This window comes from Diaporthe citri (genome assembly GCF_014595645.1).
Source record: "Diaporthe citri strain NFHF-8-4 chromosome Unknown scaffold_2, whole genome shotgun sequence".
NCBI lineage: Eukaryota > Fungi > Ascomycota > Sordariomycetes > Diaporthales > Diaporthaceae > Diaporthe > Diaporthe citri.
In genome coordinates, this window is record NW_025064847.1 from 6,343,997 (window position 1) to 6,367,635 (window position 23,639).

The following is a 23,639-nucleotide window of genomic DNA, read 5'->3' on the forward strand; positions in this document are numbered from 1 at the left end:
GGCTGGAGATATGTGGGGGATTCAAGCGTGTCGGCGTTTCAAGGCAAAACAAAACAACACACGGAGCGGCCTTTTTCTGCTTTCTAGAAATTCTTGGATTCTGATTTATGTTCAACCCCCGCCCTGGCAAGCAAACATCTAAATGTTCACCTGCATCTACCAAAAATTTCAGAGTTGCCCTCTTGTGATGCGATAATATGCCCCCCATGCTGGCCAAATAGCAATGCAGCAAACGCCCCCATTGCCCAGCTCGTCGAATGCAGCCCGGCAGACCAGCCTCCGTAAGCTCGTGCTGGCCAGCCCGACCTCTCCAGAGCGAATATTCCGATGCGAATCGTGCATCGCTGGCCAACTCTTTACGGGCCCCAGACAGAGTCCGGGGCGCGACTCGCATGGAAGTGCGCCAGTTGCATCGCTCGTATGCCAGTCCCAATATTTTCCTCCGTTCTCGTCGAAGTCGAAAGATGTTGTCAACCACTTCGAGCAATCAGGCCTCAACCCAGGGCACTCGGATTGGAGACGCCGCCAGGACTTCCCCCAAGCTCGTCACTCGACTCATCATCGTCAAGGACGACCTTTCGTCCTCTCTCCTTGGCCCGGCTGGCCGTCGATTCTCCCGCTTCGCTGCCCTCCGCCATGACCTCCCTTAGAGCATCAGTCCACCCCTCGCCCGCCGTCCTCATCACGAGCACTCCGTTAAGGTCCGCCTTGAACCACCGCTCCGGGCGCGTGTGCGTCCTGGAGCCGCCCTCGAGCGCCGCGTGCGAGGCCCGCGTGTTGCGCATCCTCTTGGTGCCGCCCTTGCTGAGCAGGTTGCTCATCTTGAGGCGCTGCTTCTGAAGCTCGTTGTCGTACGCCACGATCCCGCGCACGTACGGCGCCACGTCCTCCACGATGGGCGCCAGTGTGTTATCAAAGACGGAAGCCTCAAGGGAGGTCGACGAGTTACTACCCTTGTCGGATGCGGCCAGAGTGTCAAACGCGAGGCTGAGGTCGTCGCGCGTGAGGACTTCTGCCGTAGCGGCTTGGGACATATGCCGCCGTATTTGGGAGGTGAGGCTGGCCTCGTCGAGTGCTTCGAGTCCGGATGATGAATAGCTCGCGCTCAGGTTTCTGCGCGCTAGAATTTTCAAGCTTATCGGTAGTGTAGTTTCGAGGGGGTCGTATGTCGCCAGAATGGGCGCGTCGAGGAGTTGACGGCCAAGTATGTAGTCTTCGCGGGCCTTTGTCGTGATTTCAGGGAGTGCACAGTCGATTACTTCATCGTGTGATTCGGCAAGGACCATGGCAGAAGAACTCAGGTCCGCCAAGCTCATTGCATCGGCGAAATCATCGTATCTTGCCAGCGCAGCAAACCGCTCGCCCTGGGCTGGTGTTCCCAGCTGCGAGGCCCAAGACGACATATCCAGTGTATCTTGCCAGTCGCCCACGTCCATCTGCCAGTTGTTCCATGCTTCCTGCAGCAGCTCATCTTCGACCGATGCCGCGTGGCCCATCTCAGCCAGGACGTCATGCGCGAGCCAGCCCATGCCCTCGAGATACGTATCCTGGCTAACAACTCGAATCACGTTTCCTTCCTCATCAATATCACAGCCTTGTGGGTAGCGTGGATAATACCAATCGACTCCACTGCGTCGGTCGCCCACAGCGATCTGACACCAATAGTTCAGCTCTGTCAAGCAAGCACGCAGATCCTGTTGGCGGGCCTCAAACAAGGCCGAGACGGCACTCCGTCGCAAAGCATGACCTTCGCAGGCGGCTATCATGAGCAACCGGTCGACAGCCAAATCTGTTGGTGGTTCGCTGAAGCGGAAGATTCCATGTAGACTCAGGGTCTGGAATGGGACAAGCTTTTCGTCATTGCAGGTCAAAATGAAAGGCCGCTTCGACTGTGCAATGAGTCCGATTACAGTGCTCCAGAAATTCTTGTCCTCCTCGTACAAAACGTCGATCTCATCCAGGAGGATCAGCGACTGTTTCTGGTTCTTGGGAGGCGATTTCTTGGCTTCCGGCTTCTCGGCCTCTACCTTTGGCGCTGGCTTCTTGATTTTTGGAGGTTGTTTTGGAGCCTGTTTTGGCTTGAAGAACGAAGCCATCGTAGCTTGTTTCCCTGACTTGATGTCTTCCGCGACTTCTTCATCGTTGATAATGGATCCACCTGCAGCTTCGGTCTGCTGATGCTGGACTAAGTGGTTCCGGGTCATGTCTCCGATCTTGTCCAGAACGTCTTTGCCGCTTCTGCGGCTGCCTGGGTTGATCTCGAAAACTTCAAAGTCCAGCTCCTTTGCGATCGCATACACCGCAGCTGTCTTGCCACAACCATGTGGGCCGCTGATGACGACCGTGTTCGTCAAACGCGATGCGCCCTTGGAATCTTTCGCTTGGGCATCACCGGCGCGAATCACTGTCCTCTTGGCTCCCCGTCTATCGGGAGACCAGTCTTCCTCTTCGGGGTCGGAGACTTCGTCCATTTCGTTCGCTTCCTCGTCGCTGTCAACAATGAAACCGTCGGACTTGTTCTTCTTCCGTTTCTTTTTGGGCGGTCCGCTTTTCGCCGGCTTTGATTTCAGATCTCCAGTGTCTACTGCTTGGACTTTGAGGGCCTCTAACCATTCCCGCAACAACAAGACCTCCCTCCCATGCTGCAAAACTTCAACGGCAGCTTTGGGTGCATATTTCTGGGCCCAACTCATCGACTCACACTGGTATTTGTCAAAGGCTGAAAGGGATGTAGCCAGTGATGCGCGAAGTCCTGCCAGGGCGTCGTGTTTGACGTTCTTCAGCTCGGGCAGAATGCGCTTCTGAAGCTTGAGTCCGCTTTCGAAGTGTTTCTGTGGAAGTCGAAGTTCGCGTGGCGGCGGGAGGAAGCTTTCTGTGTCGATATTCTTTATATCATCGATGATTTCAGGAATGCAGAGCCTAGCTGCGAAGTTTTCCAGTGCCATCTCATGCGGAGGAATGTGAATTGTATTGCCTTTGGACTTCCGAGCAGGTAACGGCCCAGAAGAAAAGGCCCGATCATGGCGACTGAAGGCGGAATCGTCTCCCCTAACATGAAGCATGTCTTTCCAAGGCCATGCTGGCGCGCGTGCTCCTGGAGTCTTCAGACCCAAAGACCTGACACCGAATTGGGGCAGCGGCTTGCTAGGTCCTGGAGCTCGTTGCTTCTTTGGGGAGCAAGGCGTAGAAGAGAAGATTCTTGGGCGCTTTGGTGAGGGCGGAGGTTTCGTTTCCGTCACCGCCCCAGTATTAGTTGTTGCCCCGGAAGTTGTTGCCGCCTTCTGGGTCTTTCCTGAGAAAAATGGGTGTGTCTCTTTCTGGGAGGACTCGCTCTTTGCCTCTGTACTGGCCCGCGACACTCGCTTCGCTTCCCTAAGGACTGTTCGTTTCTTCAGCTTTGGGGTGGGAGAGACCGCACTGCTCAGGATTTCGTCAATTTTGGTACCAATCTGCTTCCTAGACTCGTCATCGGTCCCATAGCTGACTTTGACAATTCTGGTTGAGCGTCTGCTGCCCCTTGGTGTTGAGCCCTTCTTCTCTTCAACTGCCCTTTCACTTTGTTCCTGCTGTGTGGCTAGCTTTGGTTCCTTGGGTTTTGGCGGTGATCCAAGGGTGCCCGTAGCGGGATTGAATCGCAAGACTTTCTTCGGCAGAATACTGAGCTCATTTCCTTTGGACTCTGTATCCGGTCTCGCCTGTCTCGTGACTGCGTCGCTCACGGCACTTGAAGGGGGTTCGTTTGGTGGGTTGGTCGCGTTCGTGGGTGAAGGGGTGTCGTTCTTGGGCGTAGCGGTTTGGTTGGACGTGGTCGCGTGGTCCTCGCCGTCTATTCGGGAGAAATGGTTCATTATGGATGCGCTCTGGGGGTTGGCCTTCTTCCTGCCACGCCGAGGTTTCTTGTTGTCCGCCCCATCCTCGTCAGCGTCCTCTGCGGGCTTGCGGCGTTTGCGTTGACGGGTCTTGCTCTCTGGGGATTCTGTGTCGCTGTCCTTTTCGAGGGAATCGTTCGCTTCGCGAGAATTGGCAGAGTTGGTGGGGGCAGAGGCTGGATCTGGGTCCGTGGCAGTCGCATCTTGCTGCAGAGCTCTGGGCGCGGTGAAGAAGGGGTGGAGCTTTTTGGGCTCTGCGGCAAGTGTGCTGCTTGCCATGGCTTCGACGGCGACAGAGCCCATCGAATCTGTAGAGTTGAAACGATCACCTTGGATCGTCAGCGTCAAGACATGTGTGACAGAAGAGTTCCAGTGCGCACCGAGCCGTGCTGCAGCATTGCATGCGCCTAGGATAAGCAGCAAAGCGAGAGCATGCTGGGGACTGGTTGCTGACGGACGCAGAGATCGGGGTGCAGTTAAAAGATCAGATCACATAAAAGTGAGGGAAGAGACTCCAAGTCCACGCTTGTACGCAGACAGTCTATGAAGAAGTACAGAAAACCCACTCCGAACGACGGGCCGTGAAAGTTAGGACAGTGAGCTGGGTTGAGAAAGGCCTCGGTTTCGGTGGTAGAGGCGCGTTCAGAAAGCGCGTCTCACTCAATGGGTGCGGCGCGACTTCCTTATGACGCCCTGTCCAGTTCAGTCCAATCACAAGCAGCAGAGGCAACAGCTGCCCCACCTCCTGCGAGGATCAGCTCTAGACCCCAACCCCTGCTTGAGTTTACCGTCTGGACTTGCTTGTCACGGCAGACAAACCTACCTGAGCTTCATGGCAATATTCCCTTTGGTAAAATAAGCACCCCAAAATTCCCCCAAGGTGACGCTGTTCATCATTCTCGTGAACCTCATACCTCTGGCTCTACGGAATCGGGGCCTGACTTAGCTTGGGAGAGCATGGGCGACCTCAAGCTTTCGTGTATGGCGAGTGTGACTCAGGCACCTCAAGAAAATAAATGAAAAACATGAGACTCGAACAATCTATCCAAACTCATCTTGATTCTCAGTTAGGCTAGGCGGCTTATCACGGAATATGTTCACGCAGTGAAAGATGCCAGGTAAGTGAGCAAGCGTCTCCCGGGACTGGACATCACCGAACTCCCATTCAAGTAACAAGCGCCCATGGAGCACAGCATGTTGACCTCCCTTCACCTGTGGCCCATATGATACATCGTTTTCCCCATGTTTTTGTTGTTTTTGGACATCATCGGATCCAGAGTGAGACAAGCAGTCTCCTGGAGCGCTGGTACAAGAAAACTCCTTTATATGCTGTGGCTTTCATGGAACGAACTGTCGTTTACTTGCCCCGACAATATGCTCCGCCGATCACACTTCCTCAGGGGCCTGCGTCGTCCGGTCCATCTCCACGCTATACCGCGCAAACGGGCTCGCCAGCCTCAACTTCTTGCTGTACCGGAAGAAGACCCACGGCGTGACGCAAAATAAGACCGACACGCCCGCCAAGATGGAGCCCGCGGTGTTGGCGCTGAGGTTGCCGTACATCGGCTGCGCCAGGAGCGTCATGAGGCCGGAGGCGATTGCCCTGACGAAGGCGAGGCCGGAGAATGCCGAGGCGCTGTACAGCAGATACGAGTCGGCCAGGAAGCCGCTGAGCGTGTAGGCAATCTCGTTGACGGCGAAGCCGATGGGGACCAGCGCGAGCGTGGGGACGATCCAGGGCAGGCCCGGCGCTGCTGGCGGGACTGTCCATGCGAACCAGAAGAGGCCGATGGTCAGGGCCGGGGCCGCGAAGGCAAAGCCCATGATTTTGTCTTCGCTGTGGGAAGTTAGATTCCATTTAGCTCCTTCTTGCATGCAGTTTGACGGTGCGTTTGTGAAGTGTGGCGTGGACTTACGGCTCGACTGGCTCTTTGGCAGCATGACGACGAGAGACAACTTTCATGTCCCAGAGACGAGGGAGGAACGTCAAGCATACCCCGCACGCAAGCGCCACGAACGGCAGCGAGGCCGTTTTCTTGTTGAAGCCCATGGACTGGTAGATCCCTCTCGTGGACTCTGTGAAGAGGTAAATCATACCCCACGAGATGCCCGAGATGAAGGCAATGAGGATCACAAGCGGCTCCGTGAGAAGAATGTACGCCGGCCTGACAACCACTATGTTTGCGAACGTCTTCCAGCCCCCGGACCTTGGGTCAGCATTTTTCCATCTGAAATCGTCAATGCTGTCGCTCTGCTCCCGTGCAAGCTTAGCCACCCTGCGGCCAAGCAAGACACTAGGCCGGCTTTCCCTCACTCCCAGGAGCGCCACGGTCAGCACACCGGTAACGATGGAGGCGCTGTAGTAAACCCATCTCCAACCAGCCGGAGAGGCGATGATGTACGATGCATAAATAGGTCCGATGCAGAGAGCAATCGTGGTTGCCGCATTCCAGAGCACGACCACCCACACGCGGGCGCGGGTATCGAACAGATCCTCGACACTACCTGCGATGACAACTGAGGGCACGGCGGACGCGATACCGGTGAGCAAGCGGCCGACAAAGATGGCCGCGGGCGTCGATGTGCTCCCGAGTGGTATTACCGCGCAGAAGATGCTGAAGACGGCCGACGAGACGAGATATGGGTATCTCCGGCCCGCAAGTTCAGACAGGGGAGGGATGAGGTAGCCTCCTAATGCCTGACCCAGCTGGTACCTATGGAGAGGCGCTCAGAGATCGAGTGATGCCAGGTAATATGGCCAGCACGACGAAATTCTTGATCGTGGTGGCATCAGGAGGGCAAGGCGCTAGAAATCGATGGCACTCACATGAAGGTGAAAGCAACCAGTGCTGTGATCCTACTCATGCCATACTCTGGTCCCGCAACATCAGCAACCGCTGCCTAGGTCGGTCAATGACGGGATCTATTGCAACATAACTCGCTGCACAGTAACCACTGGGTGGGATCTCAAGAAACATCACAGTGGGTTGGACTTACTCCAGTGGTACTGATGACAGTCCTGATACATGTCGTGGTCAGTATGGAAATCAGGAGAGTTGATCACGTGAAGTCCAAGGAACTCACGTGTAAAGCTCCAGCAGAATGATCAGGGCCGTATCATAGACCTTTCGACCAACTGGCCAGTATCGAGGGTGGAATGGACTACATGGAGCCCAACTGATGACCCCGCCGGAGTCTCTCTCGAGTCCATAAGGAGCAAGAATTGCACCATCGTCAAGGACTGTGGCTGCACTGACAACAATGGGAATGCTGCCAGGGACATCCAGTTTAGCAACCATGGTGCTGTTGGCAGGACGGCAGGAAGCGGGACTACCTAGGTATCCCTAGCGTAACATTGGGTTCCTCACAAGTAATGAATTTGTATTCATACAGGCCTGACAGTCAAAATCAGTCACTCAGGGGCATATATGCTTATCTGATTCAAATAGACAGATGTACTGGACTACACAACTCATCGCTGCCTGGCTCCATTGGCAGACCCAAACTCGGCTGGCTCGCCGAGGTCTGCAAGTGTGTTTGATCTGATCGTCGTCCTGCAGTGTCCCTTCTCAGCAATGCGACCATCTCTCATGGATTTAGGGTCATTGGATTGGTCCACATATGCAGTTCAATAATGCTTTGCGAGGGATGATATTTACAGTAATATTTTGGCACCGGGCACTACCGAATTGCCTGCTCTTATTTGTCCACATAAACCTTGCTAAAGGTCCAGACTCCGAGCCTAGTTCGGCACTTACCTAGTCCGACGGCAGGACTTACACCAGAGTGGCGAACGAGTTCGTGCTGACATCCATCCTGTACACCGCTGGGCCTTATTAAGTCACTAACTCGTCTGGGGTACATGTGACGAAATTTCAAACACGTACCTGTTCTCGCAATTTCATAATTTCATGGTCCTCCGTGTCCATTCACGGGTATACCGAAGAATCCGAAAGAAGCACGAACAGTTCGGACTCCCAGCTTGGCATGCAATCCGCATATGCGAGAAGGGTGTACTGAGTTCACACAGTACTAGGCCTGTCACAAGGGGAAGGAACGCAATCCTGGCCACGAGGATCCAATCGGAATCAGTGGTGGCACAACATTCTCACGCGAAAAAGTGCAATGCACATCTAGTATCAAACACCACACAGGGAACGACGAGCTGGAACGGACTGGTTGGCTTCCGCAGCTCCGCTGCACCCTTCATTAGTAGGACTACAGCTGCGTGAATCCTTCGTGGTGTCGATCCGGAGTTCGAGCTGCTTCGAGAAGTCTGATGAAGCCTTGATTACTGGCCCGTGACATTCAGCTGAACTGTGCGTCAACCTCCACTACGGTGGCAGTGGGGCATGGGATGTCCTCACTACTGGAGCTACTGGAACGCGGGAAGGAAGAAGACTGGAAGCGTGTTGGAACTTCGAGCCGAAGTTTTTGGCAACTCCATCTTTGTGATCCGTGGGATGTTGGCATTCGGATATTTGCGTATGCCATCCCAACGAAGACTTTGTCTTCGAGTCCGTTTGCTTCTGTGACACATTCGATTTGAAATTACATCTTGCATTCATAGCCTGTTGGGTCCTGCGTATCCTAGCACAAAAGCTGACTCCCGCGAAACCTGCGAAAATGCCTGGTCTCTTGTCAGATTCGATACCCCGGTAGAAACGCCGGAGCTTCCGGCTGAACACAGGCGGGTGGGCCTCATGGGAAGCGTGCTTCGTGTTGTGCTCAGAAAAATATTCCGCCTGACCGCTTGAGATCTGCCACGGCATGCTTGGTTTTGTGGCTTCGGGTTCCTTCACAGCTGGGCCCAGGGCGATTGATGTTCCTGGGCCAGCCGGAATTGCGAATTACGCTCATGCTTGAGCCAAGGCTCTACCTAATTGTATGTCACAGTAGTCACATACGGATTGTACAGAAGTGTGATTGGTAGCAGATGGCGTGTATGCAGGTCTCAAAACGAAGACGGCTAGCTTCAGCGTATTCAGCTGACCGGCTTGAGCAGCGTCTCTTTTGGGCAAGTGCTGGATATCATCGGCCGTAAAGCTCTGATAAATATCTTAGGTATACCTCCACTCTTCAGTCCTACCCGATTGGTTTGCTCGGCTTGATTTCTCGACATCGAAACACTTTGGGTCGGCGCATCAGTCCGTGTCTGTTGCAGGCCGTCGCGGTGAGAATCAACATGGTAAAAGATAACAGCACCTCATCCGGATTTTGGGGTCAACCTGAGCTAACAGGCGCCGCCTATGATTTCAGAAGTAAGTGGTCAAGCTTCTTATCAAGAATACCACACCCTTGACGTTGTATCCGAGAAACAAGCACGATCAGGGAGGTTGAGAAGGAGAGGGGTGGCTGGGACGACCAAATTTGACCAACCTCACAGGTGATGTGATAACTACACCCTCCGTCGGCATGCTCGATGCTATCAGACGAACCACTCTGAATGATGATGTTTACGGAGAGGACCAAACCACCTCCGCTTTCGAGCGTGAGATGGCTGCCATTTGCGGTAAGGAGGCGGCCGCCTTCGTGATCACCGGCACCATGGCCAATCAGCTCGCGTTGCGCACTCTCCTGAACGAGGCACCTCCATATGCCATCATGACGGACGCTCAGTCTCGTAAGTGGCAGCAGCCGTACCAACTGGTCCCCTCAGGACGATGCTTGATTGTGATAGAATGAAAATAAGCGTCTGGTCTTGCTCAACATCTGACGGGTTAATCGTGCAGACATCGTCCACTGGGAGGCGGGTGGCGCGGCATTTATCAATGGAGCTATGGTCCAGGCCATTCGCCCGCTGAATGGCAGGTACTTGACGGCGATGGACGCGGAGAAGCACGCCGTGCTAGCCTACGATGTGCACAAGGCGCCAACGCGCGTGATCAGCATCGAGAACACAAACTCGGGAACAATTATCCCACTCGCGGAGCTGCAACGTCTTCATAGCTGTGAGTTCTTCCGGGTTTCGAATTTTTGGAAGCCAATTTAATTTTACAAAATTTTTTCATCAGGCCGGACCAGACGTGGAGACGCCCTTGACATGATTTGAATCTGTATCACGGCATTCAGCTACTGACCGCAGACACTAAAGGGGCGAGGAGAAACCAAGTCTCGATCCATATGGACGGTGCACGGCTGTTCGATGCCGTCTGTGCCAGCGGGACCTCGCTGCGTGGCTTTGCGCAATGTGCCGATCTAGTCACGCTCGACTTCAGCAAGAACCTCGGCGCGCCGATGGGAGCCATGGTTCTCGGGACCACAAATGCGATCCAAAGACTGAAACGAACACGCAAAGGCCTAGGCGGCGGGATGCGGCAGGCTGGTGTGCTAGCCGCTGCGGCCCGCCAGGCAGTCGTCGAGAACTTCGGACTCAGTGGAGTTGATTCTGTTGGCACACTGGCGAGAAGTAACGAAATTGCCAGGTCGATTGGACAGCTTTGGACCGAAGGGGGTGGGCGTCTACTCCGAAGTGTTGAGACGAATGTGGTCTGGGTAGACCTCAAAGCGTTGGGGATCGAGGAGAAGGAATGGAATGCGGCGGGCAAAAGACGTGGCATTTGTCTAGATGGCAAGAGAATAATGTTCCATCACCAGATTTGCGATGAGGCCGTACTGCAACTTCAGAGCGTTATCAACGAGGTGCTTCCCAGCAAAAGCACTCAACCACATAGTGCTTGGATTGACTTCCGCGGAAAGGCAAGGCTATAGGGATATCGCCTGGCTGTCGTGTGTTCTTTCTATGTATCTATCTTGCGAAATAAAATCAGACTTTTTGACAGTCCAAATGCAGATGGGAGCTCAGATTGAGCACAATTTACTGTCTCAGGGCGATGTTGAGTAGAGAGTAATACCAAAACACACTTCCCAACTCCACTCCATCCATCGTTTAGGCTGAGATGAATATGCAAATCTTCAAAGCAATATATTTCTCAACCATACTGTAATTGATGGGTCTCCAATTTGGTGCCTGAAATGACTCCGGATCATCAGAATGCCCTCGCCGCTGACCTAAATGTCAGGATGTATCATAGCAGATCGCTGCAAAAACAGGAATACCAAGCCTCCCGAAAAGAAAATGTCTCGACTATGAAAAAGGCTGAATACATTGACGGTGGATTGAGTCACACCATGGTTTTACCCTTACCCCAGCTCTCATCAGTTGAGTCTGAGAGCGCTCCAGCGTTCAGAATGAAGATCCATTTGATACGACCCAGCAGAATCTTGCACCTAGTCAATGATGAGACATCGCTCAGACTAACTGAATGACGGATGGCCATGTCTTTGGGGACCTGCTTCTCCGTAATTCGATATCTCGGTGTGCTCCTCGCTGCTGTCGGAGGAATCTGCTCGATGCACACTCTCAATTCTCCAGCAAGTCTGGAAGGGAGTTTTGCGAAGAGCGCTTTCTTGCCTGTGATAGATGTCAGTTGTTTAGCCTATTATAATGGCAGTCGACTAACTGTAGAGTTCTCTCAAGCCCGTAAGTACTTCCACCCTCTTGGCCTTACAATCGTACACAAGTACTTCGACGTGTGTCTCATGAAGGCATGACATTCTGCCAACATCATCGCTTGGGTAACTCGTCTCGGCTGGGACCCATGAACGACCCGGCCAACGTGACGCTGAGTCTGAGGTAGGCGGAGGGTCTGTTGACTTTGCAACACGTTGCGCCTTGCGTACTGCGTCAAGTTCATTGTAGCTCTGCAAGAGTTCACGCTTCAGGTCCTCCACCACTCGGCGTAGTTTCTCGGGTTCGTCACGAAGTCGATCAACGTCTACAGCCTCGACCCATGATCGCGACTCTGCGGGCATTATTGAAAATCAGATTCCTGAATCGTACGAACCAGAGAGCAATTCTGGAATGATCAGCATAAGCGAGCAGGACTGCAATGTTCTCAGTGGAGTGACCGACGTGGAGAGGATATTTGGCGAGAGCTCTGAAGGATTAGGGGACATATTCTGATCGGGAGTGGAAGGGTCTGAAATAGCTCAGGCGTGAAGGAATCCTCAGGGTCAAATTTGGAGCATGACGTCGGGGCTGTAAGAGAGTGACACATTCAGCGAATAGAGAGATGTCGACGTTGAAGAGCCAGCTCCGAAAACTCCAGGGTTGGTGTCCAGAAGGACCAAACGTGTGTGGCATACTGCGGCTTCTGAAACCAATGATGCCTACGTTCATTCTTTCACGAAAACGACTTGTAACACTACAACGAAAGACCGGTGAGGACGAGTGTCTCAGTTTCAGCCGCTGTTGCCTTCCAATCATGTGCAAGTTCAAATCACCTGAGCATACAAACGCTGATTTTCGGTCAGTGAGAAATGATGAACCCGCGATGCATTTCGTCGTGTCAGGATATTTGAGCAAGCCACGGCTGATGCGGCTGGGCAGATCTCTTTCATAAACCCCTCCACATCAATATATTTGAAGAGACTCCGTACATATTTCTATATCTTCCCATCATTTCCTGATGGCTGCAAAGTGAGATGTTGCACATCGTAATTATTCCAGCTGCTGCACCAACTTCAACAAAGAACTCTCAAGATGATTCGCACTGCTGCGCAAAATGGCGGCCATGGCCCTGCGGTTTGGCAAACGTACTGATGGGAGGCTCGTCCGACACGAAAGCTATCCTGTCAGCAGGGGGTGCAGAACAGCGGTCTGATCGTGGCTACCGATGACCATATACCTGACTTGGAGAGAGTGAGGTTCTTTGATGCCACCAGCACAATTTCATCACCCTCCTCGAAATCGGCGACTACTCGCAAATTTCGTTTCCTGATCAATTTGCTCCTCATCTGCAGTGCCCGGCTGCCTCTCGAATCGCTTTGCTTCAAAGCCAGGAAACAGAATGGCAGATAACAATTTTGCCATTGACGCATGGAAAGACATTCTCGTGCTTGCTTTAGGTCGGTTGCTTTGTTTCATTCTCCTTGCCCTGGTTTTGAGAGACATTATCGACACGTGTGGATCTGACTACCTCGCATGCCCAGATGGCGGAGGCACTCGAGGCTACGCCAGTCTTCTCATGCTGCAAAGGCTAATGGACGAAATCGCTCGGATCGAGAGCGGTAGTGAAGCCTCTCTGGACGATGGGCACGCCTTCGAGCCCCATCATTCCAGCTTCGGCCCAAGCGTTGGAGACAGTAGACTGGTATCAAGAAGTGCAGCACTCGAGCCGATATCGAGGAGGTCAACTCAGCCACCAGACAGAACGAGCAGAGTTACTCGAAGAAGGGAAACTCGCCAAGAACTCCTTCTTGAGACGTCCAAATACCTACCGTGCCACTATTTTGATTACATCGGTGGTACGAGTACGGGCGGGTCAGTTATCTTGCCCTCAAAAACACTGTTTGCTCTAATGATGCCAAAAAGAGCTTTACAGGCCTGGATGACTGACGTACCCCTAGTCTCGCGGCTCTCATGCTTGGGCGCCTTCGCATGAGTGCCGATGAGTGCATTGACAGATATCCTGAGATGGCTGAAAGCATATTTGGCAACAAGAAGCTCATGGCGCTGGGAGGACTCGTCCGAGACAGATACGATGCCACGAACCTCCAAAACGTGATAGAGGACATCGTCCTTGAGCGTTTGCCAGAGGAAGGACAGGCCAAAGAATGTCTTCAGTTGGCGAGTCCGGAGGATCTTTGCAAGACGTGCGTTCTCTGCATACTTCAAAACAAACAAACCCATTCATGGGGTGTAGAGAATAATAGCTGACATGTGTCTAGTGTCGTACTAGCCAAGAAGGATCACAAGCTGGACGGGCCGCATCTATTTCGTTCTTATGCCACGGTTGAGAATGATCGCCACCCCCACAATCCGGGACCAGCAGATACTTGTCTAATATGGGAAGCCGGCCGAGCAACGTCTGCGGCGCCAAACTACTTCGAGCCCATCAAGATTGGCGGCCACACGTATTATGATGGCGGTGTCGGCTACAATGACCCTACTGAAGAAGTTTATAGAGACGTTCTTATGCGTATTGGCTGCGATTCCCGAGACCAAATGCCAATCGCCCTGATCCTCACATTAGGAACCGGAACTGAGCCAACCTTGAAACAAAAGGCCAAAGGGCTTGTGGGCACCGGGAAAGCCCTCATAAAAGAACAGAGAGTAGTCGAACGCCTAATTAAGATATACAGACGTGTGGTGAAAGAGGGGGCGATCAACGCAATGGGCGTAGCCAAAAGGATGAGAGAACGCGCGGAAAGGCGAGGGTTCAAGTACTTCAAGTGGGATGGCGGGGAGGAAGTCGGCGCCTTGGGACTGGATAACTGCAAGCGAGAGGCCTTTACCAAGATGGAGAGTGGCATCAGCAAGTACATGGAACACAAGAGCGGCGAGATCAGAGAGGCAGCCGAGTTTCTTGTGCAGAAGCGAAGGGCACGCTTCGAGGACCAGGACAGATGGCAGAGGTTCGCGTACTGCACGCTCTTCGACTGTCCTCTCAGGATATGCAAGCTCTCCTTTGGGACCAGGGCGGAGCTGAGGCACCACATCGAGGCAAACCATCGTGATGTGTTTCGCGACCCCGGCTTAGTGGCTGACGAAGAACAACCAGTGATGCCGGACTTGAGGGGCCCATTTGGACATAACCTAGGAAGACAAGACGCAGCTTGAATAATGGCACCGTCGACGCGGACAAAGTATCTCGAGAAGTTTGAATAGCAGCTATATTTACCTGGGTATGCAATTAGTTAACCATCTTCTCCCTACAAGAAGTCATACCAGTTGTCACTTTTAAATTGTATACATTGTTTACTATTGATTTACCTTACTAATTCAGATTAGATGTCGCCGAATATCAAACCAGGATCAACGATGTCCCACTGTCTGGGTCAACTCTATGAAATACCTGAACCTGTGTTAGACGCACCCGTTCGCTGCGTTTCACTTCCCGCGCTGTTTGGCGTGAGCTCGATATAATTTGATCTGTTTCCCCTCTGATTGCTAGACGGTATCGACAAGGACGCCCTTTTCGCCCGGGTCGACCGGGACCTATGCGTCAGGACATACTCCGAAATCATGTTGGCGTCGCTGAATCGTTCCAGGCCGCTTTGCAAAGATTTTATGAAGGGCCAGAAGTAGACAACGCACACCGCGAAGAAGCTGAGGAACTGGACGACCTGGACGCAGATGGAATAAGGGAACGCGTGAAGCGTGTAGTTAGGATCCGGACGCCGCTGGATGTACACGATTTGGCAAATCGTTGCGGGGATAATTCTTTCCCGTGTCAGCACAAAGAACCTACAAAGTCTGTGGGCGATACTAACAGTATTCGAGCACAATAGAATAATATTACATGTAAGCGCTCTTTCAACCCCATGTTCAGGGGAAATATTATCCTTATGGGCAAAGCTACCATGGCCGCGTCGGTGATAATGCTCATGACGCACATAAACGTGTATAGAGCATGCTAGAAGTGTGAGTATCACGTCTGCTCTAGACTTAGAATGACAGTACCTGGTTAAGACAGTGGCTGTCTTCCTGCGTCCACGGCCCCTGGGTGCCGCATTGGAAGGCTGTTGCAAGAACGCAGACAACCATCCATGATCCGGTGATCCAAGCAATGATGCGCGCGAGGAGTCTCGGCGTGTCATTTGGCGATAGGATAAAGATGTTCTGGCAAGCGGAGAGCTTGGCCATGGCTAGAGATAGGACGAAGAGAATATCTCTTGCATATTCAGCCTTCGCGGAAGAGGTCAGTCATCTTGAAATAGGACAGATGATAGCGAAAGTTTTCAATTATACCATACCTTCAGGCCCCCAACTAGATCGCTTCTATTTATCTCGCTGATATCTTTCCCTAGAACATTGCTTGCTGGTATCACCACCGTAACAGACTCAGCGACCGAGAAAATCTAAGCCGAGACGATCAGACTTCTAATTGTCGAGAAGAGGGGGGAAAACGCCACGTAACATACGAATGCAGATAGAAAGAGCAGATCCTCCAGCGAAACGGGCATTCTCCCTTTCACGATGATATTTGTGAAGAGCCGGAAAGAAAGCACCAGCGTGGTGAAGGCAAGAAGTAGCCATGTTAATATCTGTAACACAGGATTGAGGTTGGATTCAGTAATGGTGATCCTATTCGATGCCGAGCCACTAGGATCACCATCGGACACTCCAGCAGTGGGCGACATTGTCAAGAATCGAGGAGGACCTAAGCTCCACGGGGAGAATGCGGATCAGAGCACGGCATGGCAGCGAGACGTCTATGTATAAGTCTAGCGGAACGAAATCGTGGGGAGATGCGAAAGTAAAATTGCCTGCCCTGGTGTTGCGTCTAGTAGGGGTGATGAAAACACGCGTTTTTGAAACTTTCCTGGCGGTTAGTAATAGTATATCTGGTCAGTGCCAGCCAGCCTTGCTGCTGACTCGTCGGTGTATTTTGCTTTCGGTTGCGACCGTATTGCGTTTGATCGGGGCCATGGTATTCGGCCTGGAGTCGCGGCACAAATTCTGTCAAGGTTTGGGGGGCCCAATCGGGTGGCCTAGCACCACCATACCAGTCTTTGCGGTATACAGGTCCTTTTGCGCCGGTGAATTGCAGGTTGATGCTGCATCACCAATTTTCGGGGTCCGTGAAAATGAGTGGTCAAAACCATCCTGCGGCAGGACGCGTCTCGTCTGACAGCTGTCTGACAGCATGCCCTGCGCCCGCTTCGTGGACATGTAGTGTGACGGGCACTGTCGCATTTTCGACTACCTCCTCATTTTCCTGCACAAATGAAATCTTTACCTCAAATGTGTTCCAAGAGGGATCGCCGTCTTTCCTCCCCACCTTGAGGTAAAGGGGGTTAGGCGTCCTGCGGTACGGCCCGGGGTCCCCACTCCCCAAATCAATCGGGTCCGAGACATCGCACCTTCCTTAATTCAAAAGTACCCCAGGGTAGCAGAACGTGCCATAAGATTTCATTGTCCAGCTACGAGTGCATGATAGCTGGCAAATTATTTAGAGACCATCCCTGCAAGCCCCACGGGAGCAAGGCTGGGAGCTGCAGTGACACCGGATGCAGGTTAAAGTTTGGTATCTCACGACTCACGGCCTACCCAAGTGAGCAGCTTTCTCTGCTACTGCACCCGAGTTCTCGGTGAACTGGGAGCCTGGTAGAGATCCTCGCCACCTGAGAGCCCCCCTCCCCTCAATCCGTCTGACATGCATGAATGGTGTAGCCAGCACCGATTCGATTGTCTTCCGCTCGAATTTCCCCGTCTCTCCCACTTTTGAGCCATCGATATTCCCAGGCCAACAGTCAAGGCTGGCGCTCGGCAGTGGGCAGGTCAGTTGGGCCCGTGCACACACACACCCCCCTGCACGCGCCTCCTTATCAATGAGCACCTCCTGCCTTACAGCTGCAGCCCAGGGGGGCACCTCCAGAGCCTTCCTTCCTTCCTTCCTTCCTTTGCTTCCTTGGGCCAGTCTACTCTTGAAGTGCACATAATTTGGTGCACATTTCGAGCCTCCGTGCCGTGAGGCCCAAGCGACGTCTCACCAACCTGCTAGTGATCCCCTTTCTTCACTTGCCGCTGCTACAAGACGAATTTCCCCATCCGTTCTCGACGTCTCAAGGGCAATCGAAATACCATGGAGCCGCCCGGTGCGATGCTTAACGGCGAGGCCATCGACCGCGGAACTATGGCTTCCAGCCACGGCGACATTGAGCTCAAGACCGCCGACGAAACTACTACCGTCGTGCGCACTGTCACGAAGCCTCATGGGATTCGGTTCGCCAACGACGATGTCACACTGAGGCGACTGGGTAAACGACCACTGCTCACTCGCAGCTTTGGATTCATGTCCATTCTTGGATTGTCTTGCTCCGCGCTCTCCTCATGGGAGGCAATTCTCAACACTTCCGTCCCCGCTCTTCTCGAAGGCGGCCCAGGGGCTGTGGTCTGGTCCTTTATCATTGGTTGGATCGGAACAATTTCAGTCACAGCAACCCTGGGTGAGATGTCATCAATGGCACCTACCGCCGGCGGACAGTGTAAGGTGAAGCTTGAACTCCAGCCCAAATTCCTCGCTGATTGTGTTATTCTGCAGACCATTGGATTGCCATGCTCTGTCCTAAGCGATACGTCAGCTTCCTAAGTTATATGGCAGCATGGATGACAGCACTCAATTGGCAAGCTCTCTCTATCGCCAGTGCCTATGGATCCGCGACAGTTCTCCAAGGCATCATCGTCCTCGCACGACCGTCGTATGTGCCGATGGCATGGCATACGATTCTGATCATGTGGGGTTGGGCGCTGTTCGCCACCTCGATCAACCTGACCACGGGCCGCCTGATAGCAAGATTCGAAGCAGTGACCCTCGTGCTCCACCTCGTAGGGTTTTTCGGCGTCCTGACACCATTAGTCTACCTCGCGCCTCACAACAGTGCCGACTTCGTATTCAACACCTTTTACAACAACGGAGGATGGCCTAACATGGGGTTAGCATTCCTCGTAGGACTCCCTCCCGTCACGGCTTCACTCGTAGGGGCCGACTGTGCCGTACACATGGCGGAGGAGATACAAGCAGCCGCCATCGTAGTGCCACGGTCGATGATGTATACCATTTACATCAACGGTTCACTGGCGTTCGCCACGATAGTCGCCCTTCTGTTCTGCATCACAGATCTAGACGCCGCGGTAGCGGCCCAGAAAACCATGTTCTATCCTTGGCTGCAGATTTTCCAGTCTGGTGTCAACTCGACAACCGGCGCCTGCCTCATGGCGGGTATTGTCTTCGTACTGCAGGTGATGAGTACTGTGGGCACGTACGCCTGTGCTTCGCGTTCCATGTGGTCCTTCGCTCGAGATAGGGGAATGCCCGGCAGCAGATACTTAGTGAGGGTAAGAGAACAGGCCCGCTGAGCAACGGGTCGTCGGTTGGCTAATTGACTGGTCAGATAACGGGAAACAACCTACCGACAAACACGATCATCACCAGCATGTTCATTACCGTCATCCTGTCTCTGATTGTCCTGGCATCAGATGTTGCGCTGGCGGCCATTGTCTCACTTTTCGTGGCAGCCACCTCCACCACATATCTCATGTCATGCACCCTACTCCTATGGCGCCGCTGCACTGGCGGGATCCGGCCATACGAGCCGGGATCCGGTGGCATTCATGGAGGTCCCGAATGGGGGCCCTGGAGACTTCGCGAGCCTTTTGGAACCATCAATAATGGGTTTGCTTGCGTATGGAACCTCTTCCTGCTTTTCTGGTCATTTTGGCCTCAGCAAAACCACCCAACCCTCGATACTGTGAACTGGAGTGTTCTGGTTTTCGGCACTGTCGTCCTGGGTAGTTTGATTTGGTACGCTTTGCGGGCAAGACATTACTTTAAAGGACCTATTAAAGAGGCCTGATTGGGTTCCTCTAAACTTGATCAATACAAGATGAAAATTAGACGTTCGCTATTTCACGATGCATCTTGACGACCATTTGACCCTGAGGTTTGGCATTGTTTGGCTGTAATGACCCGGGTGCCGAAGTGGCGCTCAGCATACCACTTGATTCATCCAAAGTTGATCCTCGTCATTAAAGGTAGTTGCAGATGATTTTGTACAAGCCTGTCATATCTACGTAATACCAAGGCTTTTGAAATCGTCGCTATATGACAGTTTCGGGGACGGCATAGGATTAATATGATGGCAATGTCGAATATGCACTGTGCAAATTTATCCTCCCCTGGCGTCAGGTATCGGCTTGCCTATCCCATCCACACTCTTTGGGAATTTCTCAAGTTTCTAGTTGCAATGTTTTAGCTTTCCATATTCAGTTTGTTTTCTCCAATCCTGACCTTATTCACTGTTACCGTACTTTGTTATTCAAACAAGAAGCTTCATGTTCAATCAGCCTCAGAGGGTCCAGCAGCTGGCCTCGGTCATGTGTAGATAGCGGTTGGTGGAAATATGCAGTCTTGATGGTGGAAATGAGTTCGATGGGTAAAGATCATGGCCTTCCTTTGTCAGAGGCGATCTTCTGGGGGCTTAACGGAGATCTTTAGTGCTGAGGTAAGCCTTACAGTGGTATTATTGTTACGTGCAGTAGTGTATTGCCTAATGGAGCAGAATGTGAATGCCGGCAGTCTGCTACTGCTGATCTTATTGGGCTTCCCTGCATGCAAGTGCACATAGTGAAGAATGCGAGAACGATAAGCATCGCCCGCCTCTGAAGTCTACATAGAACACGTCTCACAACGCCCAGGAGCCCAGGCCCCTCATCATCATACATATCCATGTTTGAGTTCTTGTCTTATGGCCTTACTCTCTTTCTTATGAGGATGGCCTTTCTGTCGTATGAATAGGATAAGAAGAGCCACTTCCGGTTACCTCCCAGGGTAGCATGTGCCGCCCCCCACCCCCCGCAAGATTAGAAGAAGTAGTTGGTCGAGGGCTACTGAGACCTCCTTGTGTAACGCTCGCCACCCGTCGTCCCGGACCTGTGGTGCGAGCAGCGGACAAGTTCCCCCTCCACAGACTTGTATAACAAACAATTCAGCATCCATCTTCGTCGTCACAGCCAGCAACAATGTCCGCGTCAGACACCCAGTACGGTATCGAGGCAAAGGAGCCGCAGCCACGTCATTCTGAAATCGAGAACAAGGTCACCTCTGACGTCCAGTTCCAAGATGGCAATGTCACCAAGGTCACCCACGCGGACGGGGCCGTCGACTACATCGATATCAAGGCGGTTGGCGGCGACTATGCCATGATGCGTCGAGGATACTTCCGCAGCCCACAGTTTCTCGGCACCCTGACGGTGAGGAAGTGGACCTCGATCGAGACCTGGACCCTGACTAATGGGAAGCCAGGCTCAATGTCTCGCCAGCATCTGCGCTTATGTGGCCTGGGTCCTGCCCTCAAACACGCTGTCAGTATTATGATGCTGGCTTCTATCCGGTGAATATACTAACCCTCATCGCAGAAGTCTCATCAACGCAGACCTGGGCCCCTCCCCTAACATCACCTGGGTAGCTACCATGTATACACTGGGCTCCTCGATTGGCTTCCTCCTCGTCGGCCGACTCTCTGACCTCTACGGCCGCAAGTGGATGGTTCTCGGAACCTCGGTCCTCGGACTGGTCGGCTGCGTCATTGGTTCATGTGCCCAGAGCGTCGAGGTGCTCATCGTGGCAAACACCTGCAACGGCGTGGCGGCCGCCGGCCAGCTGTCGTTCAACATCGTCATGGGGGAGCTCGTGCCGAACAAGTGGAGGGGGCCGGTCTGCTCCGTCCTCCTCCTCTCGTCTCTCCCCTTTGCCGTCTTTGGCCCGGTCATTGCCCGGTCCCTCTTCAACAACACGGTCTCGAGGTGGCGGTGGAGCTACTACATGGGAGATATCCTGGGCGTCATTTGCCTGGTGCTGTACTGGTTCTTTTACAGTCCCCCGTCCTACGACCAGCTCCACGTCCACGGGAAGACCAGATGGCAAATGACCAAAGACTTGGACTATTTCGGAGTGTTTCTGTATGTCGCCGGCTGCGTGCTCTTTCTGATTGGCCTTTCGTGGGGAGGATCCGCATACCCGTGGGCGAGCGCCGAAGTTCTCTGCACACTGCTCATCGGCGTCGCAAATTTGGCCGCATTTGCTGTCTACGGTCAGTGCTTCACCTAGCTGCTACGACGTATCGCGCTGACTTGGCACAGAGGGGTTCTTCTGTAAGGTACAACCCCTGATGCACCCAAGAATGTTCAGGAACGTCGGCTACGCGGCCATTGTCGCCGTCGCAACCATCGGGTCCATGGTATATTTCTCGCTCACCGTCCTCTGGCCGACAATCATCGGCACCATCTACACGAGTGACTCAATGCAAATTGGCTGGCAGAGCTCCGTGGTCGGGGGCGGCATGCTCCTCGGGCAGACGATAGCGGGATTCTGCATCTCGTACGTGCCCAAGGTGAAGTGGCAGTGCATCTTCGCGGCAGCCACGGCCCTTGCATTCTCGGCGTCCCTAACGACTATCTCCCCGGACCGATGGGCAGCAACCATAGCCTTGGGGATACTGCTTGTCATCTGTGAGTTCCAGACCGCCGTATATCACTTGGTCCTCCTTAGTCTCCCCTCACACTGACGTTTCGCAGCCGCCGGCTTCATCGAGAACATCTCCTTACCCGGCGTCACGCTCGTCTGGGAGCCACAAGACATTGGCCTCGCAACCGGCGTCCTGGGATCCATACGCAGCATGGGGGGCGCCATCGCAACGGCCCTGTACTCGTCCGTCCTGGCAAACGAGGTGGACAAGAACCTGCCCAAGTACGTCGTGCCGGCTGCCACGGGCGCTGGTCTCCCGGAGTCGTCGGTGGAATCCCTCTTTGCCGCCATCACGGCCGGCGATTTCACCGAGGTCCCGGGCATCAGCCCCGAGATCATTGCTGCGGTGGGCAGCGCGCTCAAGACGGCGTACACTAGCTCGTTCAGGGTCGTGTTTTACACGACCATCCCGTTCTCTGTCATCTTGCTGCTGAGCGCGTTCCTGGTGCCGGATATGGAAAAGTTCCTCAGCCACAATGTCGCGAAGAAGCTTCAGGACACAAGCTCCGAGACAGGTTCTCAAGAGAAGAGGGGGACGGCGCAGCAGGTGTGATCTCTGTAGAAGGCGTTCTGAGAATTTTGTGTGGGATTTCGTATTTAAAGCAAATCAGCTTGGTGAGATACATCCCACAGGCGATTCTGTTAAATAAGTCCTATTTTGCGAGGGGCCTGGTATAGTCACTATAGCAGAGACACTACCTCAAGAGAATCGACCAACCATGGAATAGCATATCGGAATTTTCATATAAAATGTCCTTTTTTTTTTCTCAAATTATTGCATTCATAATTTCCATAAAAAGATTGGTGCGGCAAGCCACAGACTGTAAGTAGCGCTGTGACGGGGGTATCTTTCTGTCACGGCACTAGAAAGCCTATTGCGCCAGACACCCTGACAAAAGAGGGACGTTATAATGCCGAGAGCATTACCGTGGCTATCACCTATATAGCGTACTGTAACACTTTCTGCCGTGGCACCAAACGTTCAGGATTTCCTGTTGTGAGCCACTTCTTTGATGTTCATTCAGCCATGATTGAGTTTCTTCCCAAACCGGATTCCAGACGCAATCACACGGCATAAACGACCTTGGGAAAGGATGGACGGTTTATTGACTGTCGTTTAAGGATTGGGGTCCAGCTTGGTTGAGTAACGGTGACCAAAGACGAGCTAATGGGTCACGGTCGCTACACTACCAAGGAACGGAGGCAACTAGCACATTCCAGAATTGGGTTGTTTCGTTCCATAAGAAGTTCATAGCAGCACACCACTGCCAATCAGGTACCTCAATGGCCGTGGACGGGCCCATGGAAGAGAACGCCCTTCTCAGCTCTTCCTTCATCCCAGATTCGCAAGCTAACCTTGGAATACTGACTACCACATATCACTGCTGCCATGGCTAAGTCCCCAAGAGACGCCCAGACACCACTAAATTCACCGGCCAGGGCTCGGAAAAAGAAGGAGCGCCGTCCGAGGCGAAGCGACAGGGCCGTCGCCGCGTCTGTCCGACAACACATCTCAACCATCGCCGAGACAAACAGGAAGGCCAACGCCCGCAGAGAACGTGCCCTGTTGCGCTGTACTGCCGAGCTCCGCTTCCTAGGAGATGTCATCATCCAGTCCAGAGACGATGCAATTCTTGCAGCGACGGAGGAATCTCGACCGAGACCTAACAAATGCACAGAGAAGGAGCTTGTTTTCTATGTCGACGGCTCTTCACTTTACAAAAGAGGGAAGCGGAAC

At 53.2% G+C, this 23,639-nt stretch overlaps 8 protein-coding genes across 8 annotated transcripts; 4 read left to right on the forward strand and 4 right to left on the reverse strand.

Moving 5' to 3' along the window:
* Positions 1 to 494: 494 nt before the first annotated feature.
* On the reverse strand, positions 495 to 4,172 carry INS49_007259 (uncharacterized protein; the record flags this gene model as incomplete). Its single annotated transcript, XM_043168024.1, has 1 exon — positions 495 to 4,172. The coding sequence occupies one exon, from the start codon at positions 4,170 to 4,172 to the stop codon at positions 495 to 497; it is 3,678 nt and encodes a 1,225-aa protein (XP_043029168.1).
* A 1,083-nt stretch (positions 4,173 to 5,255) lies between these two features.
* Positions 5,256 to 7,168, reverse strand: INS49_007260 (uncharacterized protein; the record flags this gene model as incomplete). The annotated part of the gene is made up of 5 exons (XM_043168025.1): positions 5,256 to 5,706; positions 5,786 to 6,583; positions 6,697 to 6,770; positions 6,867 to 6,888; positions 6,954 to 7,168. The coding sequence occupies 5 exons, from the start codon at positions 7,166 to 7,168 to the stop codon at positions 5,256 to 5,258; spliced, it is 1,560 nt and encodes a 519-aa protein (XP_043029169.1).
* Positions 7,169 to 9,284: 2,116 nt separating this feature from the next.
* On the forward strand, positions 9,285 to 10,580 carry INS49_007261 (uncharacterized protein; the record flags this gene model as incomplete). Its single annotated transcript, XM_043168026.1, has 3 exons — positions 9,285 to 9,492; positions 9,602 to 9,820; positions 9,964 to 10,580. 3 exons carry the CDS (start codon positions 9,285 to 9,287, stop codon positions 10,578 to 10,580), a joined length of 1,044 nt encoding a protein of 347 aa, XP_043029170.1.
* Positions 10,581 to 10,993: 413 nt separating this feature from the next.
* INS49_007262 (uncharacterized protein) lies at positions 10,994 to 11,684 on the reverse strand (the record flags this gene model as incomplete). Its single annotated transcript, XM_043168027.1, has 2 exons — positions 10,994 to 11,283; positions 11,333 to 11,684. 2 exons carry the CDS (start codon positions 11,682 to 11,684, stop codon positions 10,994 to 10,996), a joined length of 642 nt encoding a protein of 213 aa, XP_043029171.1.
* A 1,663-nt stretch (positions 11,685 to 13,347) lies between these two features.
* INS49_007263 (uncharacterized protein) lies at positions 13,348 to 14,493 on the forward strand (the record flags this gene model as incomplete). Its single annotated transcript, XM_043168028.1, has 2 exons — positions 13,348 to 13,526; positions 13,602 to 14,493. The coding sequence occupies 2 exons, from the start codon at positions 13,348 to 13,350 to the stop codon at positions 14,491 to 14,493; spliced, it is 1,071 nt and encodes a 356-aa protein (XP_043029172.1).
* A 218-nt stretch (positions 14,494 to 14,711) lies between these two features.
* INS49_007264 (uncharacterized protein) lies at positions 14,712 to 16,016 on the reverse strand (the record flags this gene model as incomplete). Its single annotated transcript, XM_043168029.1, has 6 exons — positions 14,712 to 14,715; positions 14,890 to 15,096; positions 15,270 to 15,289; positions 15,337 to 15,561; positions 15,630 to 15,734; positions 15,798 to 16,016. 6 exons carry the CDS (start codon positions 16,014 to 16,016, stop codon positions 14,712 to 14,714), a joined length of 780 nt encoding a protein of 259 aa, XP_043029173.1.
* A 1,445-nt stretch (positions 16,017 to 17,461) lies between these two features.
* INS49_007265 (uncharacterized protein) lies at positions 17,462 to 19,232 on the forward strand (the record flags this gene model as incomplete). The annotated part of the gene is made up of 3 exons (XM_043168030.1): positions 17,462 to 17,864; positions 17,921 to 18,714; positions 18,771 to 19,232. The coding sequence occupies 3 exons, from the start codon at positions 17,462 to 17,464 to the stop codon at positions 19,230 to 19,232; spliced, it is 1,659 nt and encodes a 552-aa protein (XP_043029174.1).
* Positions 19,233 to 20,397: 1,165 nt separating this feature from the next.
* INS49_007266 (uncharacterized protein) lies at positions 20,398 to 22,454 on the forward strand (the record flags this gene model as incomplete). Its single annotated transcript, XM_043168031.1, has 5 exons — positions 20,398 to 20,628; positions 20,681 to 20,739; positions 20,794 to 21,467; positions 21,517 to 21,885; positions 21,952 to 22,454. The coding sequence occupies 5 exons, from the start codon at positions 20,398 to 20,400 to the stop codon at positions 22,452 to 22,454; spliced, it is 1,836 nt and encodes a 611-aa protein (XP_043029175.1).
* Between the last annotated feature and the right edge of the window lie 1,185 nt (positions 22,455 to 23,639).